Source organism: Doryrhamphus excisus, chromosome 14, assembly GCF_030265055.1.
Source record: "Doryrhamphus excisus isolate RoL2022-K1 chromosome 14, RoL_Dexc_1.0, whole genome shotgun sequence".
Taxonomy (NCBI): Eukaryota; Metazoa; Chordata; class Actinopteri; order Syngnathiformes; family Syngnathidae; genus Doryrhamphus; species Doryrhamphus excisus.
Genome location: NC_080479.1, coordinates 6,467,839 through 6,486,053, shown reverse-complemented (window position 1 = coordinate 6,486,053; position 18,215 = coordinate 6,467,839). Strand labels below are relative to the sequence as shown.

The following is an 18,215-nucleotide window of genomic DNA, read 5'->3' as shown; positions in this document are numbered from 1 at the left end:
GAACGGATATTTTCCTGAAGCGTACCTGTGTTCTACTGCTGATTAATAAAGTGCGGGATGTTTGCGGTCGGTGGCGTCCTCCCAGGCTGACTTCTGCTTGCCTGTGGTGCTCTTATGTAAGCCGGCTGACCAGACGTGGGATCGTCTCCTCCTCGTCGGCCAAAAGGTGCTGGTCCCGAAAAGTCATTCTGCTCCAGCGGCAGGTTGACTTTTCATGCCCCCAACCTGCCTGCTGTGAAATCTGTAGCATTGAACATGGCCGTCAACACCCATATTAATATTGTACGCAATCAGCACCATCTGTCACACCTGAGGCTGTTTTTCTTTTCTCTTCCCCCATCCATCCTTCTCTCCGCCTCTTAGTCCTCCTGGCTGCTCTCTCCTTTTCTCACACCATGGCAGGATGCGAATAGCCTTTTTTCTTCTTTTTTTTATGAGGGGAAGGTGGCGCTACAGCTTGCCGAAAGAGAGAGACTCATTATGAGGGGAAGGTGGCGCTACAGCTTGCCGAAAGAGAGAGACTCATTTTGGCACGTTTTTATTGCCTTTGGGAAAACGGTATTCTGTTTTCTTCTCCATTCAGGAAAATGACACACGGCATCATAATTGTCTTTATTTGGCCCCAAGGTGGCCCCAAGGTGGCCCCAAGGTGGCCCCAAGGTGGCCCCAAGGTGGCCCCAAGGTGGCCCCAAGGTGGCCCATGTTTGTAGTCAAGGAGCTGGCAGGCCTGCATACTGTACTCTATGTGCTTCTATGAGTTACAGTGTATATGTCAAGTGGATGAAGATGGTGATAGCGCTTTTTGGAGCCACAAAGACAGTCTATTAGCATTAAAGCTACAGACACACAAAACCGAGTCTTATCATTAAAACGATGCCGACACCAGCATCAAGACCAGGTATGTCCAAATCTGTGACTAGTCATGTATAAAAGCATCCAAACGCTTGTTGTGCACCTCACTGTATTTCTAGAACAACACACACACACACAGGGGTGCATTTCATTGTGTGGCACCCCCCGGGGAAAGAGTGCAGACATACAGTGGGCCTTGTTAAGGGTCTTCTGACAACAAGGAGGTGACTGTTGCTGTCGCAAGATGGAAGTTCTGCCTCACTTTTGTTTTGCTTCCTCGTGCTGAAGCAACATTAAGGCTCTTTGAACAGCAGAATGTCGATACTTTTCCCCCTCTGACATGACGCGCTGACTGTGGTGACGATTGCACATTTATTGCCAGCCCTGCAAAATGTAAAGGATAGACATGAGGGTCGGTCGCTTCCCAACATACATCCTGGAGCAGAAACATTCTGTCCATCTCCATCCTCCTCTTGTCCCCTGTCTTTCACCCCCAATCCTTTCTCATAGTCCCCCTCCCCTGGTCTCGGCCTTTTCTCTTTCTAAAAAACTTCCTGCCGTGCAAATTCTCTCAGTATTGTTTGCTTTTTGTGTGAGGACCTACAAGTGTGTGGGAACGATGTCTGCGTTTCTGGGTGTGGGAACAAGGATGGTGTTTGCTGCTTTGCCTGAATGTGAGTGTGTGTGTGTGTGTGTTTGTGTGTGTGTGTTTGTGTGTGTATATACACACGGATGATTTGCATCACATCATTTGGTACACATGTACAAGTCAAACAAGTAAGGCTGGATCCCAAATCCTGGCCTTTTGAAGTACTAATGCTCTCTTTTGCTATTGATGGAGTAGGAGTGTGTGTGTGTGTCCAAGAGAAAGTTTCCCACAACAGGAAGCACTCTGGCTACCTTGCTGTTGGGGTGGGGTGGTGATGGTGTTCCCGAGACCTGGTCGCCAAGATGACAGGGTTCAAGCCCCATTTGACTCTCAGAGGTAGACTCTCTTTAAATTTATGTTGGAGTGACAGCTCGGTGCTGACGGCATTCCTGTGCTGCTGCCGCAACAAAAACCTCTGCAAAGTGTCAGCAATTTGCAAAAAATGGCTTTGAATTTCCCGTTTGTCTGGTTTGCCTGGATTCCCACGCCAGCCGGGTGAAAATGTGAGACTTGAAATGAGAGCCACTCGTGACGTGCGGCCAACGGGAGGTCGGCGAGGCAGAGATGAAAATCCCTGAATAATAACCTCCATCCATCCATCCATTTTCTATGCTGCTTATCCTCACTAGCTACGCTGGAGCCTATCCCAGCTGTCTTTGGGCATTTGGAGGTTTGTTTTTTCCCACGCTGCTAGTCTTCAGGTCCAAGCTGGACTTTAAAAGTTATTGCAGTCTTCTATGGCTCTTGTGTTTGTCAGTCAAACAGCCTGAGGAACTTGATCACTCAGTAGTTCTCAACACACACACACACACACACACACACCTACCCTCTATGCAACATGTGTTAATGTTGACATTGAGTAAGTCCACTGCACTCCAGGCGTGGTGTTGCATTATTGTTGCTCTACCATTCAAGCGTGCTCGTGCATTAAAGGAGACCCATGATGCTTGAGGAGCCTCAACCTTTAAGGAAAGTCCAATGACAATATATTGCAATCTACTCATACAATAGTTACCTTGCGGTACTCCCCTAGCTAGCGGCACTGCCTCCGCCCACCCAGGCAAAGAGACTGTATGACTGACAAAAGGACTCTCAGCATTTATGGAGATGAGACTGTAGTTTTGTTACATGGTTTCCAATGTACATAAATGGCACTGACGTGATAAGTCACCCACCCCCACTAACTGTGGGTGTGGATGTATGTGTGCGTGCAGGTCTTCCGGAGCAGTACAACAGCCTGACGTGGTTCCTGAGTCCCGTCCTGGGCCTGATCTTCACGCCACTGATCGGCTCAGCCAGCGACCGCTGCTCGCTGCGCTGGGGCCGGCGGAGGCCCTTCATCCTGGCTCTGTGCATCGGAACGCTGATCGGAGTGGCGCTCTTCCTGAATGGCTCGCTGATGGGTAACTGTGAAAAAGATGTTCCGTACCTTATAAAGTGTCCGTGGGACAAGCAAACCCCGCTTTGTCCCTCACAGTGGAAACAGACTTTCCCTCGGAGGCAAATGGCCATCACATAGCAAAGGCCCTCCTCCTCGTGCAAAGGGTGTCACCAAGAGGTCATTTCAAAGTCAAAGCCATTGATTGACAGTTTGACCGACAGCATGCAAATATTGAGCGTAGTGGTTCAGTGTAGTCGTGGTTGCCATTATTATTTGCATCACGCCAATGATAACACACGCACAAAAAGCATTGTCGTTCTTTCCCACTCATATCTCCTGCTGAGACCCTGGCACCTCCAGTGTGTGCCTGTGTGTGTGGTGACATGGGAACCCAGCAGCAGGCAGTTCACAAGAAAATACTTCCTGTTTGCGTCTCCCTGTCAACCAATCACGCACCACTTCCTGTCTGCTAGCTAGCGACTAGTGGCACTTCCATTGTAGGACACACAAACACACATTTATAACGGCATGACAAAGCTCTGCCATGTCATCCTGTGTTGCTCTCGCTCTCTTACGCTCTCTCTCTCTCTCTCTCTCTCTCGCTCTCACACAGAAACAGACACGATAACCTTTCTTCGACCCTCAGACATGATGGTAGAATGTTCCCATGGTCAAAAAGCCAACTCAAATCAAATCAACACAAGCATGTCAATAAGAATAAGTATATTTCAGGACAGGAAATACACACAGCGAACGTCATAAGTATTTACACCCCTGCCCCTGCGATTTTGAAGTTCTCCCACTTAGAAAATAGGAAGAGATCTGAAATTTCCATCATAGATGCATTTCCATTCTTAGAGACATAGTCTAAAAAAAGTATGATTTTTTAAAATGATTTATTTGTAAATGACTATGGTTCATAAGTATTTGCACCCTTGCAAATCAGCAACAATTTTGACTCTCAAAGAGCTCTCAGTCCACCCTAAAAAAGTCCACATTTACCCCACGAGCAACCCCCCCCCCCCTGTGACCTGTGCACCCCCACAGTCAGTCATAAACCAACTGCTACCATAGGCAAGACGAGAGAGCTTTCCAAAGACACCAGAGACAAAATAGGAGAGCTCCACAAAGCTGGAAAGGCTATGGAACAATTGGAAAGCAGCTTGGTGGGAATAAATCAACACTTGCTGCAATTGTTAGAAAAGGAAAGGAAAAAGGCTAAACATGACTGCTAATCTACCTCGGACTGGGGCTCCATGTAGGATCTCTGCTCGTGGGCCATGATTCATGATTAGAAAAGTGATGAATCAGCCCAGAATGACATGGCAGGAGCTGGTCAATGACCTGAAGAGAGCTGGAACCACAGCTTCAAAGTCTACTGTCACAGTAGAACCCTACGGTGTAATGCTTTAAAAGCATGCATTGCATAGAAGGTTCCCCTGTTGAAGTCAGCACATGTGGGCTCATCTAAAGTTTGCCAGGGACCGTCTGGATGATCCAGAGGGGTCATGGGAGATTGTCATGTGGTCAGATGAGACAAAAATGTAGCTTTGTGGTTCAAACTCCACTCGTGGTGTGTAGAGGAAAAAGAAGGCTGAGTTGCATCCCAAGAACACCATCCCTACTGTTAAGTATGGGGGTGGAAACATCATGCTTTGGGGGTGCTTTTCAGCAAAGGGGACAGGGCGACTGTACTGTATTAAAAAGAGGGTGAATGGGGCCTTGTATCGTCAGATTTTGGACAACAACCTCCTTCCCTCAGCCAGAGCATTGAAGATGAGTCGTGGCTGGATCTTCCAACATGGCAATGATCCCAAGCACACAGCCAAGATGGAAGAAGAAGGAGTGGCTGCGTAAGAAGCCTATCAAGGGTCTGGAGTGGCCTAGCCAGTCTCCACACCTAAATCCAATAGAAAATCTTTATAGGGAGCTGAAACTTTGTGTTGCTCAGCGACAGCCCCAAAACCTGACAGATCTAGAGTGGATTTGTGTAGATGAGAGGGCCAACATCCCTGTTGCTGGATGTGCAAACCTGGCGAGGAACTACAGGAAACGATTGACGTCTGGAATTGCAAATAACGGCTTCTGCACTAAATATTAGCACTGATTATCTCAATGGTGCAAATACTTACGAACCATTTCCAAATAAATCATTAAAAAAATCATACAATGAGATTTTTTTATTTTATTTTTTTGATTATGTCTCTAAGAGTGGAAATGCATCTCTGAAAATTTCGGATCTCTCCCTATTTTCCAAGTGGGAGAACTTGCAAAATGGCAGAATTGCATTGAAAGTTTCAATGCAAGTTGAAGTGGTGATGTGACAAATGAAGTTGTAGAAGAGACCAAAGGACGTCCGTGCTGTGCTAGGTCTGTCTCTGGGGGACGTGCCGGGAAGACAACCGATAGGGATCGTCCTCACCGTGCTGGGAGTGGTGGTGTTGGACTTCTGCGCTGATGCCACGGAGGGCCCAATCAGAGCCTACCTCTTGGACGTGGCCGACACGGAGGAGCAGGACATGGCGCTCAACATCCATGCAGCCTCGGCGGGTATGCGGAGTAGACGCGACGTTGCCGACGCTCGTGTCGGTGGCGCACATGAATATTGGTTTGTCTTGGCAGGTCTCGGTGGGGCTGTGGGCTATGCTCTGGGCGGGCTCAATTGGACGAACACCTTTCTGGGGGCCATCTTCAAGTCTCAGGAGCAGATTTTGTTCTTCTTCGCCGCCGTCCTCTTCTCTGTGTCGGTGGTGTTGCATCTGCTCAGCATTGACGAGCAGCAGTACGTACCTCAACATGAAAGACTGGACCAGGTACTACACCTTCATGGGGTATTCTGGGCACCTTAAACCCGGCACCATGTGTCACGTGTGGCCTTCCTGACAGGAGAGTCCCGATCCAGGCCACCCTCAACCTCCAGCCAACAGCAGGACGGGATTTCTGGCTCCAAAGCTGGGAATGATCGGCGAGGACGACACCATGGACAGCTTCGACCTGTATGACGCCTACAGAGACGACCTGTCCGAGCGCGGGGATTTGGAGATGGATTTCCTGGAGGTGGAGCTTGTTAGAAGTGAGTTTCCACAAAAGAAACGACAAATAACGCTTCCTATCATCTTTCTATGGCAACAAAGGAAGGACAGGAAAAGTCGGCAAACAAAAATTGGACTTTTGGAAAATTAGGTAGCAGCCACAGCGAACCCCTTTGATGATGTTTTCAGGCGGTTGCACTGTCCTATGCCGCAAAGGACAGGGAGAGTCGGCAGGCAAATGTTTGACCAATGTTTGTTTTCTTGTCCGTTGTGCTGCTTGGCAGAATTTCAAATTGTGCTCAAAAGCCTCTTAAAGAAATGCTATGCAGCAAAACCCTTGCTATCATGTTTCCATGGTAACAGAAGGCTCTGCTGCCACAAACGGAAGTGGAAGGACAGGGAGAGTGGCCAGTCAAATTCAAATAGACGGACTCCAAAATAACTGGACATGCTCCCTGCAGGTAAAAGCGACAGCGTTCTGGCCATGACGGACGCCACCCTGGACCAGGAGGCCTTGTTCCTGTGCCACATCGAGCCATCCATCTTTGCCGACCGCCTCTCGCCCTATCACGGCTCACCCCCGCCGGCCGTCCACTTCCTACGCGCCAATCGCAGCACCCCGCCGCCGGCCGTGCGACGCAGCAGCAGCGGCACAGGGAGCCAAGACCTGCTCCGTCCCCAAAATGCTAACCACCAAAGACACTGCACCACCACCGGGGGAGGCAGGATTTGCCGCCTGTCTGCGTTCTTGCAGGAGATGGAGAAGGACGAGGGGGAGGAGGCGCTGCTCAACAACCAGCTCAATGAGCAGCGTGCGCTGAATGGACGCTTGCTGGCGTGCAACGACTCCACGGACAGAGGTGCTGGGCTCAGCGCTAAAGGACAAGCTCATCGTGCCGGAATGGTCAAAGGTAGTTAGCGTGTGCTAATGCTAAATGTACTATAACAATATACTATATTGCCATGCAGTATTATTGTCCTGGCTGTGATAGGCTGTGGCGCAGCATTTGGAAGGGCGAACGTCATGGCGGTTTTCTGGTCTGTTGTTGCAGCTGCCAGCACGGGCGCCCCATTGCGGCTGTCCCACCACCACCACACCTTCTACCGCCAGCCATCTTGCACTTTCTCCTACTATGGCAGAGTGGGCAGCCGCCGCTACCGCTACCGGCGTGCCAACGCCGCATTTCTCATCAAGCCGTCACGCAGCATGAACGACCTGTACGAGGTGGAGGCGCGGCACCGGCGCAGGAACCGCCATCGCCACCGGCACCGCAGCGGCAACACCAACTCCTCCAGCGGGGACGCCGAGAGCGAGGAGGGCGAGGTGAGGATACCCTGTTGCGACGCGCCGGTCGCCATGGCGAATAAACGCCGGTCTGGTCTGGTCAGGTGGAGACCACCGTGCGTCTGCTGTGGCTCTCCATGCTGAAGATGCCCCCGGAGCTCTTGCGTCTCTGCGCCTGTCACCTGCTGACGTGGTTCTCCATCATCGCCGAGGCCGTCTTCTTCACCGACTTCATGGGACAAGTCATCTACCATGGAGATCCTACTGTGAGGCCCAACGCTGCTTCACACCCTTACTGAAGATGTTATTGATGACCAGCACAAGGGCTTGACTTAGCATACCCCACCGTCAAAGATCCAGTACAAGAATTAAGAACAAACGTGCTAGTACCTCTATCGTAGTTTCATTATCGTATTCTTTCACAACAGATTTGTGACATATTAGTGGGCATGCTCGATGAAGTGTTTTGTCATCCCAGGCTGCAGCTAACTCCACCGCCCTGGCTAACTACCACCAAGGCGTTCAGATGGGCTGCTGGGGTCTGGTGATATACGCCATGACTGCTGCTACGTGCTCAGGTAGCAACATGTATGATGTACCCGGAGTAGCGCTTGGCCGCATGTGCTTCCTTTTCTTCCAATCTATGTAGCTCTCCTGCAAAAGTACCTGGATAACTTTGACTTGAGCATCAAGGTCATCTACATCCTGGGCACGCTGGGATTCTCCATCGGTAAGAACGCCGGCCTCATGTGGGAATGAGCGCCCTAAAAACCATGCCGCGTCATCTCCTTTGCTTCCAGGAACCGCTGTCATGGCCTTATTCCCCAATGTGTATGTTGCCATGGTGATGATCAGCAGTATGGGCATCATGTCCATGAGCATCTCCTACTGCCCCTACGCCCTGCTGGGACAGTACCACGAAATGAAAGAGGTAGTAGTAACCCATTTGTCCTAAGTTGCCTTTTACTAATTTCTATTTCACACACAAGATATTGAAGTGTATATGCTTTCTATTTTCAGTAGTTTCATTTCATTCCAATCTTTGCTATTTTATTATATTGCTATATATTTTTTGGACATTTCCTCTTCTTTTTTTAAGGCAATGTTTTGCATTGCGGTGTTATTATTGTCTACAGCTGTGTGAATGTCCGCCCTAATCCCTTATTGCTGGGTTATGATGGGACTTTTTCTGTTGGTAGTACATCCATCACAGTCCCGGCAACTCCCGGAGAGGATTTGGCATCGACTGCGCCATCTTGTCCTGCCAAGTGCGTTTTCTCCCTTTTTGAACCCCCACACGCGGCTGCCTACCATACGCTTACGACGCCTTCCGCTCTCCTAGGTGTACATCAGTCAAATCCTGGTGGCTTCAGCTTTGGGTTCTGTGGTGGAAGCCGTGGGCAGCGTGCGTGTTATTCCCGTGGTGGCCTCCGGGGGCTCCCTGTTGGGATTCCTCAGCGCCTGCTTCTTGGTCATGTATCCCTCGCCGCATAGCGGGTAAGAAGCTTTTATCAGCAAAATGAGGACAGAAATGCTGATTGTTGTTGGATTAGTTCACATAAAAAGGCAAAACCATGGGAGACGCATGCATGTATGTACACATGTATGTACCGGATCACCCCAAAATGTCATCAGTTCTTCCATATCCCAATTCCGACAATTGCTCACAATTTCGTCCACATCTGTTGGGAACGTTTCCTGTTGTTTACGTTGTGTTGGTGGAGGCAAAAAGGTGTTTTGGGATATTTTCTGCTTCCACCACGTTCAGCATACCATATAAATATGTTTGTTGGCGTAACATTGTAATATTGTGATTGACAGGGAGGCGGGATCGACCAAAGTGTCGGAGAAACAGGCTTTGACTTTGACTCCCAGCAGCAACAAAACGCCACCCAAGGAGAAACCCAGCTTCTTAAAACTCAACAAGGCAGGAAAGGCCACCGCTACCACCACTTCCTGTCACTCGGAGAATGAATCAGTCCTGTGATTGGCCAGCCATTGCCATCATCTTGCTGCATCCTCATTGGCCTCCACCCCAAATCCTTCCACAGCCGCTTTGCAGGTCAAAAAAGGGGAGGGGGGGTGGTCGTTGTCTCTCAGGAAACCTCAGGGGGAACTCGCGCTCCCGCACACACACGCACAGACACACAAACGTTACTGACGAACTCCCAAGTCCTCCAAGCTGTTTCCAAAACGTGGTTCTTCCTCACTTTGGATGCCTGATGAACGCCGCTCTGAAGCTTTAAGACTCTCCAGACTTTCTGACTTGAAAAGAAGAGCCCAAAGCCTGCTTGCGGGAGATGAAACATCCTGCAAACACACCGATGGAGCCCAAATCCATACTGTTGGACTGCTAAGGAAATCTTGTCATTCCAGGACAAGGCAAGAGAAGGAGCACGGAGCTGCCTCCAGTATATCACATGTTGTGTCAAATTCCATAAGAGATTATATAAAGAAGATATGGACTATACAGGGCATTATTAGTATTAGTGTTATTATCCCAAATGATGATTTGCATGACCTCTTCACGTGTGATCATAAGACAAATGCTGCATGTTAGCCAAGCGACCAGAGAGGAAGTTTGTCTCTTTTCTGCTTCTCTTTGTTAGCTTTTACAAAATGCTAATCGCTGTTGCTGAATGGCTGCACGGGAGCTGCAAAGAGATTACCTGGGGTGGAGGGGGGGGTCTGTTGCAATACAACAATACACCTGCCGTAAAAACAACAACTACAAAAAAGCGTACTGTAGATCCCTTCCCCCCTAATGATGCACCCATAAAAGCTATACTACTGGCAGTACAGTATAGTACTGGCAGTATAGTATAGTACTGGTAGTATAGTATTGGTGGGTTAGCTTCTTCTGTTGTTTGTGCTGAACAGTCGTCAAGAAGGGAGAAGTTGTTGGATGGATGGATGGATGGATGGATAAATGCAGGGCAGCATGTGGGTGGGATCCGTCCTGCGTCTTCAGGGAAAAGCTATAACTACCCAGTTGAATTTCAAGCCTTCTTCTTCTTCTTCTTCTTCTTCTTCTTCTTGCACTCAGAAGCGGAATTCCGGCTGGAAAGGCACTCAAGAGAGTTGCATGCAAGGTGTTTTTTTTTTAACTGCTGCGTTTGGCAACTTTTGCTCCCGCTTTCACAACTCTGAGGAAGTAGACCAAGCGGCAAAGCTCAGTCAGGTTTTTTTGTTGTTGTTGTTGTTTTTTAAACGAATGTCTCCACAGTCGACAATGCTGGATGGACAAACTTGAACTTTGGAAGCATTTGATGAGGTCCTTCTTGAATGCATTACAAGTATTTGCTCTGTGAATGTTGACTTCAGTACTGATGTCAAAAGGTAGTTTGGGGGTGGGGCCTTTGTTCGCTCGCTGTGGCGTTCCCTCGGGGTCATTCCGTGACTGCGGTTACGGCAACGTTGGGGCCACACTGAAAAGAAAACTCCTTCACCTTGGAATATTCCCACCTGACTCTCCTTGGAAGTCATTCTACTCAGCTTTATTCCCCAAAAATGAAACTACTTGATTCTCAGATGAAATCTTCAACGATATTGCCACGTTGTTATTCTTAAATGGCACCTTTTTCTGCTAATATAACCCCAATCGAATCCAATCCAATCTAAAACCCTAATCTTCCACCCTCAACATCCTGAAATGAAACTACCATACTTTATTCTGGGAATATTAGGAGAGAAATGTAAGATAAAGATATTGTGTGACTTTAGTGTTCGAAAATGACACTTTGTGTAAACGTATGTTAATGACTTTATTCTCACCATACCTCAACTCTAACGCCCTAAAGGGAAAGTACTTTATTCCAGTAATATTTCATTTCTTTCACAGAAATCTCACTTTCATCTCACCCATCCAGCCACACATCCACCAACCAACCCATCCATCCACTCATCTATCCATCCACCCACCAACCCCTCCATCCACCCACCAACCCATCCATCCCCTCACCAACCCCTCCATCCACCCATCCATCCACCCACCAACTCATCCATCCATCCACCCACCCACCCACCAACCCATCCATCCATCCACTCACCAACCCATCCACTCACCCACCCACACATCCCCCCACCCATCCATCGTATGTTTTTTTGATAGATTTATTTTGGCATTTGTATTTTTTCTTCTGAGCGTGGCCCCAGTATTCCTTGATATCAACGTGTTAACACTTAGTTGGGTTTTTGAATAAGATGTGGTGAGTTGGTGTTTTTTCTAGAAAGGAAGAAGAGTTGAGCAGGGGCAGGAGCAGGAGTACGAGTAAGAGCAGGAGTACGAGTAAGAGCAGGATGTTGAGGAGGACAGGCTCCCTGTCGGCGTCTGTGTGGTGATTTGGAAGATGTATTTATTGTGTAAGTGCCACGCCTTGTGCCGGAATGTTGCTGGCATGCTGGGAGCTTGGCTTCGGATGTACAGGACCTCGGATTCCATCTCTTAAGAAAAACTAAAACATAATGAATGTTTGGATGTTGCACAAATCTTGCACATGAAAATGTTGAAAACTAGCAGTGAATATTTATTCCTCTTATTATTATTATTATTATGTGATGTAGCTTTAGGATAAATTGCGTTCTGGGGGTACACGTGTGAGCAAATGTTTAAAAAAAGTGTTTTCGGTTGCGATGGATGACTTCCATGCACGTTCGGTTGGGATGTTGGACGTTTCACCTGGTGGAGGCCGTCTTCCTGTTCTTCGGTTGCCTGCGTGACTCCGCCTCTGCTCAACTCTGTCATGATGATGATGATGATGATGATGAATGAACTCAATCTATACATACACAGTATATACAGTACCTGGAAATGAACTACTTCAAGAATGGGAAGTGTACTCTTAATGTGCTTATGATGCCTTTTGTCATTAGGAAAGAGGTGTAATTACCTACTCTTACTTTCCTCTTTTTTTGCTGCTATGGAAAAAAAGATGATTATTTTGGTTTTCTATATAAAGCCTGTATATATCCTAGATATTGAAATCTATATCTTAATGTTGTGTAAATACGCACCACATAGAATATGTAGAATGACTCTGGATGATGAAACACTGTATGAACGCACCTTTTCAAAATCAAACCAGCTCTGACTCTTCTTTCCTACGTTTTACAGAAGTTTTTACAGAAATTTAACAAAGAAAGAAAAATGGCAGAAGAGGTGTTAGCATGCACAATATAAGGCCAGGGTTGCAAAAAAGGTGGAAATTTTCCCATAAATTACTTCATATGAATTTGCATATTGTTTCCAATTTTATTTATATGTGTAATATATATATGCAAATGCGTGCCATCCAACAAATGTTTCCTTTGGATAGAAACAATTTTTATAGATTATAATTAATTAATTATAAATATTTATAGATATTTTATATTTTTTGTATTCCCAACTATCCCAGTAATTGAGAGGAAAACGTTTTGCAGCATTAAGAACAAACTAAACCAAAACGAGCAAAGCAGGCGGGGAGGGGTCACTGGAGAGGTCACCTGACCTCTTCTATATGTTTGCCATCTTGGGTTTGGGAAAACACAGCAGTGTACACGGTGGACGAGGAAACTGAAACCAATGTGTGTGTAAGTGTACCATGTGACCTGCCTGCTGAGTGTGGAAAGTGACACCGAGTGAACTCTGACAACCGAAGACCGCCACTCGCCTACATTGCTCTCATGACACACTCTTAAAGGTTCTACGGGGTTTGTTATAGTTCCATCGTTTATATTTTGGTGTTCCATCTGATTGTACGTTTACACACACGACTAAATCTTGTCAGAGCTCTTCGGAGTTGACTGGAAGGTGAAAGGAAGTTCCTATTTGCACTTCTTGCAAGTGTATGGTCCATACACAGTCCCTGGGGCAGGACAAACACTGCTCTCTAGTGGATCCCCGTGGAACACTCTTAAGCTCGACAGTGTTTCACCTAGGTCTGTCAAAAATAAGGCGTTAACGGCAGTAACTAATTTGTTTAATTCATTACGTTAATTTTTCAGCGTAATTAACGCATGCGCATCATGGCAAGCCACTGCTCTCTGTTATGACGACAGATGGCGGTACAATGTAGCTCCACACAGAACTGTCGGCTCTTTAGAACTTTATTCTCAGCTGAACACATCAACAGCAGTGCAATTCAAACACAATTTATGTATCTAAAAAACACGTCTGTAGTCCGTTCGTCATTCCAACACTTCCTCACTTGACAGATCGCGAGATGCTTTCACTGATACCCCGAACATCACAACAACCTGCGAGCTGCAGCTCAGTTTTTTCGTTGTTATTCTTGTTTAAATCACAATTACATGTAAACGGGAAAGGGCAATATATTTTAAACATTTGTACAAATGACTGGTTTACTTGTGTCCTCTTTTGCTGCTTTAAGTGATTGAATGAATGAATTTTGCAACACTAGATGGGCATGTAGCAGCATAGGAGTATATTCATATCCCCCTATGCAGCGTGTCCCGTTAAACAGAGTTCACTGCCGGCCAATCATTGGGTAGGTGGAGAGTATTTAAGCAGCGCTCCTCTCACTGCTTCTCTCTCTGCACTTCCGTCTGTGTACTTCCGGGGTCAAGTGTTCGATTGAGACAGTGACCGGTGTGCTGTTGGGGCATACGTGTCTTTCGGCGTCCTATTGTGGTGAGTGTTATCTCTCCCTCTCTCTCCGTTGCTGTGCATGCTTGTAGTTTGCTAATGCGAGTGTGGTCATAGGTGAGACGCCCGTAGCCGCCTGGGTTTACTCCCTCGCTCCTCTCATGTGCCTGTGTATCTGCTTAGAAGGTATGTAGAGTACTAATATAACCGCATCATCGTCGGCCTTATAATTAATTTTAACATCTGCGATAGGTGTAATCTGCCTGAATGCCAGCCGTCTGAGAACTCCGCTGTTTTGTCTCCACTGCTTTGTCTCCGCTGTTCTGTCTCTGTGGTTGCTCTCGTTGCTTCGTCTGCGCATCCGCTGCTTGCCTTGGCTGGCTGCTTTCCCGCCGCTGTGCTGCGGCTTGCCGCTGACCTGTCCCGCTGCTGCTCGGTCTTGTGGCTTCGCCTGGCTGGGAGCTTGGCGCTGGTGGCCTCTGTCTGCGCTCTGGACTGCTCTGCCTGCTGTGGTCGGCCCGCGTGCTGGGCTGTGACTGACTTGCCAGGCCGCTCGGCCTCTCCTGACGGACACTACGTGCAATTTCTATTATTATTATAGAATTCCGCTTTTATGTGTGTGTTTTAATGGTGGGGTTGTAGATCCCTTTTTGTTTAGTTACAATTGTATAGGTTTTGCTCTTGTTTAGATTATTTTTATAGGTTTACCTTTTGTTTTAGGGTTATTTTGACTTAGTTATATTTTCTAGTCTAGTTGTTTTATTTGATTTTGGGAATTGGGTGGATTTTCCTTGAATAGTTCTTCTTTTGTTTATCATGTTGTTTTGCTTGTTTAATTTGTGTTTAGTGGCTCTACCTTTAATTTAGTTAGTACAATTTTGTTACTTTTTGTTTAATTGCTTTATTTTGTTTTTGACCCCACTAATTGTTTTATTCCCTTTTCAGTTGCTGAGGATCGGTGGTGGTGGTGCTGGTGGTCTGGGTGGCGGTATCCCCGCCTTCCGTGTGCGGTGCTCCTCTGGGATTGGTTTTCTTTGCACAACCCTGTGTGAGTGTGTCACGTGTGACTGGGTGCTTTTTGAGTTGTTTTGGGTGGATCCCTCCCCCCTTCACTAGCCCATTGTCCACCTGGTAAGCCTCAGCACCTGATTAGGTTTCCCTCTTCCCCTTCTTGTGTGTGGTATTTTAAACGGATGTTAACTTAACTTAATAAAATCTATTAATTTTTTTTTTATAATGTGAACCATGTCTCCAGCCTCATGAGTATAATGAACCTGTGTATGCCTTAAGAGGGAAAGGGAAAAAAAAGAAATTGACTCTCTGGGTGAAATTCCCAGGGTGGCGTTGTCTGGTCCTCGAAAATCTCTGGTGTAAGCCAGTATTCTTTCACTCCCTACCACTGCCACAGGCACATGAATGCACCAGGGCAGCCGCGCAGATTTTAGAGTTGTCTTAACATTTGATGTCCAATTAACAGTGTGGCTTATAAATGTGAGTAACCTGGTTATTATTCAATGCTAGACGCTGTTGGCACCGTCAATTAATATTTGAGAAGTGTGTATCAAACTGGTACCCCTTGGTATTCAGGACCCAAGAAGTAAGTGTCAGTTCCCCAAAGGTTGGTGACCCTGGTCTAAAACAGAAATGCAAATCAAAACAATAAGTGGATATTTGCTTCACTGAGGAAATGCGTCAAAGATTGAGAAGAAGATCCTTCCATCACTCATGTCCATGTTTCTGCTCCATGACGCCGGCAGACGTGGGCGCTCTGGTCAGCGTGAGCGTAGCCACCCTGGTGAGTTATCGCCAACGCAGCGCCGGTGCTCCTTTCCTGCGGGTTCTCCACACCAGGGGTGCTCATTAAGTCGATCGCGAGCTACCGGTCGATCGCGGAGGTGGTACTGGTCGATCGCTGGTCGATCGCGGCGTGACATTAAAAAAATATCATCCCAGCATCAATGCCGTCACTTGATTGATATCAATCAAGTGACAGAATGTTGCCATTCGGGCGACCAATCAAATCAAACAACGTCTCTAAGTGCAGCAGAACTTACGATGTCAGCCTATCATCCATCCCCGTTACTTGATTGACATACAGGACAACCAATCAGATGACAACTGAATTTTGACCTTTAGGTCACCGCTCATGCTTAAACAACGATGCAAAGTGCTAAGCTAGTCGGCGAATTGCGAGATTTTAAAGCCCTCGCTAAAGTTTATGGTCACTAAAATGAGTGAAGGAGCTGGACCAAGTAAAAAGGCAAAAACTGGACCAAGTAAAAAGGCAAAAAACATATCACTTCCATACGGATATGGAATATTATACGGATATTGTGATACGGATATTATCCATGACTGATAAACATTTGGAAGTGTGCTTGAGGCTGGCTATCAGCAGCTACTGTCCGGACTATGCATCCCTGGCTGGTTCAATTCAGTGCAAGTCATCAAAGTAAACTCAGGTAATTACAAAACATTTTAATAGTTAATTATGTGTTTTGCAATATTGGCTCATTTGGTTATGTAAGGTACATCAACATACATTGTACGTACAAATAATCCTCAATGCATTTGAAAATAAATAGATGTTTTGCATTTTTGTAGTGGGTAGATCATTTTGACTCGGTCATTTTAAAAGTAGCTCGCCTGCTGAAAAAGTGTGAGCACCCCTGCTCCACACCCTCTTGAAGCTGTCTGTCATCAGGCAGTAAACCACCTGATCCAGGCAGCTGATCAGGCTGCTCAGTGTCACGGTGACATGGTAAGCCAGCACGTCACCCGTGCCGGGGTGCCCCCCCGCTCCCGTGTGGACGCCGAAGTACACCAGCACCTGGCGGACGTGGAAGGGCGTGAAGCAGACGGTGAAGATGAGGAGGACGGCGGTCAGCAGCCTGACGGCGCGTGCCCTTCTCCCTCGTCTGTGCTGGTGGGCCATCAAACCCCGCCGGATGAGAGGAGCGTGAGGAGGAACTCCAGGATGAGGAGGGCAGGAAGGAGGGCGCAGGAGGTGCTCAGCTCTAGTGCATTGGTCTGTAACAGGGTTAACATTTCGAATGTATTGTGAGTGTCTGTGTATGTGTGTGTGTGTGTGTGTGCACTGACCTGGAAAGAGTAGGTGACCACCACCGCTGGAGTTCAGACGGCCACACTGACGCACCCGGCCGCACCTGCGCTCCGCCACGGATGCTGCGTGCTTGAGGCGTGCACCACAGCCAGGTAGCGGTCAATACTGATGCTGCCGACTGCGAGCGGCGGTGGCCGCAGAAGATGTACAGAGCCAGGCTGTTGAGGGGCACGCCCAGAACGAGCATCACGCTGTTGCACGCCTGTGAGGTCACATCGTTATGCAAGACACACACTTTTCAGGGTTTCCTGCATGGCCTCACCATGAGGGAGACCCACACGGCGTAGAAGTCGCGGTACAGCTGCATGTCCAGGTGAGCTACCTTGTGCAGGTAGGGCGCCCCCGAGTTCACAATTTTCCCATCTTTCCAAATTCCGAGTTGACGTTTCTAAGCCAAGTGAGCAAGTTGATCGGGGAAATCCTCTCCTTCGTCACAAAGTTGCTCAACTCCGAATCAAACCGTTCGTCACTTCGATAGATTTGGCCTGTTCGGAAAAGTCTTTCATTTTCAAAAGATGTTCCCGTTCCACTTCGATGCTGTTGCATATGGGGCTGACAGAAGTTACAGTTGACATACTACGTTTCCAGAAATGTCAGCCTGGCCTCACCTTCCAAACTCAAGTTCGCTGTACTGCCTCTTTCAATTAGCTGCCAGAAGTCAGCTGACCGGTGAGCTGGGAAGATCCTCTTCAGCCAATCAATGACTGCAATCCATGGGACGTTATTGTCCTCCTTCATCAGCCCGACTTGAATTAATATTCTGTTTCTTTACCGAGGTCCAATCCTTCCCCCGACTGAGGACCAATAAATTCTGCTGTCAGCTTCCAGTAATACTCATCTCCTGAAAAATACAAACACTGGCTGATTAGGTCAGGGTCATTTCAGTAGTGCAATATCCACGTCTTTGTACTTAAGTTATCTTCAGTTACAGCTGTTTTTCCACTGAGAGAGTGACTTCCGTTCGCCTCCATTTCCAGCACTTTCTGTCAACAAACACCGTAAATTGTTGTCACAATATTAATATAAAATATTAATAATCATATATATTTATATTATATATATTTATATAATATATAATATTATACAATATTACAATTGTTTAGCAGCCACACCAGCAGCTAAAGTTAGCATCAAAGACAGCATTCTGATGATCGAACACTCTCTATTTAGTGCTGCTGCTGTACACTTTCTGTATGACTAAATAGCATGCAGGCTATCCGAATAACATTTGAAACGTTAATCTTTTTTTCTTTTACCGTAACAAAAGTCCCACACCACTGCAACGCGTCTTTGCTGGTCGTTGAAC

At 47.2% G+C, this 18,215-nt stretch overlaps 2 protein-coding genes across 8 annotated transcripts in view; one reads left to right on the top strand and one right to left on the bottom strand.

Moving 5' to 3' along the window:
* LOC131101418 (solute carrier family 45 member 4) overlaps positions 1–15,016 on the top strand; it is a 29,057-nt gene extending 14,041 nt beyond the window's left edge. For 4 of the 7 annotated variants that reach the window (XM_058046535.1, XM_058046537.1, XM_058046536.1 and 1 more), the window contains 15 exons: positions 2,716–2,904; positions 5,253–5,432; positions 5,505–5,695; positions 5,769–5,955; positions 6,376–6,825; positions 6,967–7,238; positions 7,304–7,465; positions 7,678–7,777; positions 7,849–7,929; positions 8,000–8,130; positions 8,399–8,467; positions 8,542–8,696; positions 9,021–13,830; positions 13,903–13,971; positions 14,038–15,014. In XM_058046535.1, coding sequence (XP_057902518.1) covers positions 2,716–2,904; positions 5,253–5,432; positions 5,505–5,695; positions 5,769–5,955; positions 6,376–6,825; positions 6,967–7,238; positions 7,304–7,465; positions 7,678–7,777; positions 7,849–7,929; positions 8,000–8,130; positions 8,399–8,467; positions 8,542–8,696; positions 9,021–9,186 — 2,333 coding nt within the window. In that variant the 3' untranslated portion in view covers positions 9,187–13,830; positions 13,903–13,971; positions 14,038–15,014. Of the gene's footprint in view, positions 1–2,715; positions 2,905–3,495; positions 3,537–5,252; positions 5,433–5,504; positions 5,696–5,768; positions 5,956–6,375; positions 6,826–6,966; positions 7,239–7,303; positions 7,466–7,677; positions 7,778–7,848; positions 7,930–7,999; positions 8,131–8,398; positions 8,468–8,541; positions 8,697–9,020; positions 13,831–13,902; positions 13,972–14,037 lie in introns of all 7 variants that reach the window. The other 3 variants (XM_058046540.1, XM_058046539.1, XM_058046538.1) reach the window with 3 other exon arrangements.
* Positions 15,017–15,865: 849 nt separating this feature from the next.
* On the bottom strand, positions 15,866–17,647 carry LOC131102172 (G-protein coupled receptor 20-like). The gene is given in 7 exon segments (XM_058047678.1): positions 15,866–16,734; positions 16,737–16,815; positions 16,888–17,045; positions 17,048–17,111; positions 17,172–17,272; positions 17,370–17,461; positions 17,577–17,647. Coding segments are annotated over 7 exon segments (888 nt in total). The 3' UTR covers positions 15,866–16,411.
* Between the last annotated feature and the right edge of the window lie 568 nt (positions 17,648–18,215).